Source organism: Littorina saxatilis, linkage group LG4, assembly GCF_037325665.1.
Source record: "Littorina saxatilis isolate snail1 linkage group LG4, US_GU_Lsax_2.0, whole genome shotgun sequence".
Lineage (NCBI taxonomy): Eukaryota > Metazoa > Mollusca > Gastropoda > Littorinimorpha > Littorinidae > Littorina > Littorina saxatilis.
Genome location: NC_090248.1, coordinates 18,025,185 through 18,027,684, shown reverse-complemented (window position 1 = coordinate 18,027,684; position 2,500 = coordinate 18,025,185). Strand labels below are relative to the sequence as shown.

At 41.8% G+C, this 2,500-nt stretch overlaps 1 protein-coding gene across 1 annotated transcript in view; it reads right to left on the bottom strand.

The window, feature by feature from the left end:
• LOC138964129 (uncharacterized) overlaps window positions 1-2,500 on the bottom strand; it is a 46,101-nt gene that overhangs the window by 41,731 nt on the left and 1,870 nt on the right. The window contains exons 3-4 of the mRNA XM_070336015.1: window positions 1,977-2,057; window positions 1,300-1,351 (exon numbers count right to left, since the gene is read on the bottom strand). Of these exons, the coding sequence (XP_070192116.1) occupies window positions 1,300-1,351; window positions 1,977-1,997 (73 nt within the window). The 5' untranslated portion in view covers window positions 1,998-2,057. The remainder of the gene's footprint in view (window positions 1-1,299; window positions 1,352-1,976; window positions 2,058-2,500) is intronic.

Here is a 2,500-nt window from a genome sequence, read left to right as displayed (position 1 = left end):
AATACACACATTCTCATAGCCTTCACACCTACACACATAATACACATATTCTCATAGCCTTCACTCCTACACACATAATACACACATTCTCATGGCCTTCACACCTACACACATAATAGACACATTCTCATGGCCTTCACATCTACACACACAATACACACATCCTCATAGCCTTCACACCTACACACATAATACACACATTCTCATGGCCTTCACTCCTACACACATAATACACACATTCTCATAGCCTTCACACCTACACACATAATACACACATTCACGTAGCCTTTACTCCTACACACACAGTACACACATTCACATGGCCTTCACACCTACATTGTGACACACAGTACACACATTCTCATAGCCTTCACTCCTACACACATAATACACACATTCTCATAGCCTTCACACCTACACACATAATACACACATTCACGTAGCCTTTACTCCTACACACACAGTACACACATTCACATAGCTTTCACACCTACACACACACACAGAGTAAACACATTCACATAGCCTTTACTCCTACACACACAGTACACACATTCACATAGCTTTCACACCTACACACACACACAGAGTAAACACATTCACGTAGTCTTTACTCCTACACACACAGTACACACATTCACATAGCTTTCACACCTACACACACACACAGAGTAAACACATTCACGGAGCCTTCACACGTACACTCACAGTAAACACATTCACGTAGCCTTCACACCTACACACTCAGTACACACATTCTCGTAGCATACACACCTACACACACAGTGCACACATTTATATAGCCTTCACACCTACACACACAGTGCACACATTTATATAGCCTTCCTTATCGTGTAAACGTTTACGTGGCCATCAGATATCCGCCTTGGATTTTACACGCTCCTAGAACATTCATTCGCCGCTTCACATACAACAAATGATCAGCCTAGTATCTCCATGTGTTGGGACGGAATATTTCGGCCCTATTTTCTGATACCTCCAGCTGTGTACGCGGCGTCGATAATTTCGAAAACTGCGGGAGTTTTCTACATTTACAAAACCAAACTTTAAATAATCATGTAAACTGGCTCTGAGAAAGGAGGTGATGTTGAAATCCCTCAATGTCTGTGCAAACGAAATCTTCTTCAAAAGAAAATTTAATGTACATTAAGTTTATACTCTTGTAATTTATCATATACAGCTGTAAACTGTACAGTATAAAACTGTGAAAGACTAACCCATGTTTCTGTGTTGTACAATCGGATGGACGAAACCTATTCCCTAATTTTCTCAACTCACGTTTTTCTGTGATGGCCTCCAGTCGTTGTAAATCCAATAGTTCCTTTTTTCTCTGAAAAACACATAAACCATGGGATTAATGCCATAGCTGAAGCAAACGTTCCATAACTTGAAATCAAGAATACTAACACATTTGAGGCGGCAGCTTAGAAATATATATTATTTCAAGATTAAGAATGCTTGCAGATTGGCGGTTATCAAATTATACAGGGCCGGACTAGGCTAAGAGGAGGGAGGGGGGGTTGCCAGTGGGGGTCAGGGGGCGAAGCCCCCTGAAGCTGATGGGTAGGTCATATTCTGAGATAGCAAAATGGTCGCTCCTTGCATGAAACGGCATAAAATAAACAATAATAAAAAATGTTTTAAATAAGTGAAGTACATGTTTAGGCTAGGGGGGGGGGGGGGGGTTGCGCAACCCCCATAACCCCCCCGGTAGTCCGGCCCTGTTATACTTCAATTCTCTTCAATCCTCAGAAACTGCGACCAGATAGTTGACAATAACAGACAAAGAAACAAACAAAACAAACACAGATTCTGCCATCCATGTTGGATTTCGATTGGTAACAGTAGCACAAAAACAACAAGCATGCACCCCCGAAAACGGAGTATGACTGCCTTAATGGCGGGGAGCAAAGGGCCAAACACCAAGAACCAGAATGATTGACACGGAGACTTACCTGCAGTTCTATCTGCTCCATGAGACACTTGATGTACCAGTACCCGTGACGGTACCCGCCACCCACCCGTATATATTTGTGCTGAAACATCCAACAGATCATTAAAAAGTCGAAAACAGGTCTGTGGTATTTTATAGGTATTTGTTCGTACGCTTGTGTAAATGTGCTTGTGTGCTTGTTCATGTACCCACATAGGCGCATTGACGCACGCGAACACACACGCACTAAAATACGCATATCTCTCTCTCTCTCTCTCTCTCTCTCTCTCTCTCTCTCTCTCTCTCTCTCTCTCTCTCTCTCTCTCTCTCTCTCTCTCTCTCTCTCTCTCTCTCTCTCTCTCTCTCTCTCTCTCTGTTGTGCATTGTATATTCTGAACATATTTTTGTTGTACTATTGCTACATGTTCGATTGCTACCAGCTTGTACTTATAATTACTTGCATAGTATGCATTTGATTTTATGAATAACCACATAATTATGTATGCTCTTCATTCCTCATCTTCATCATCATCATCATCATCATCA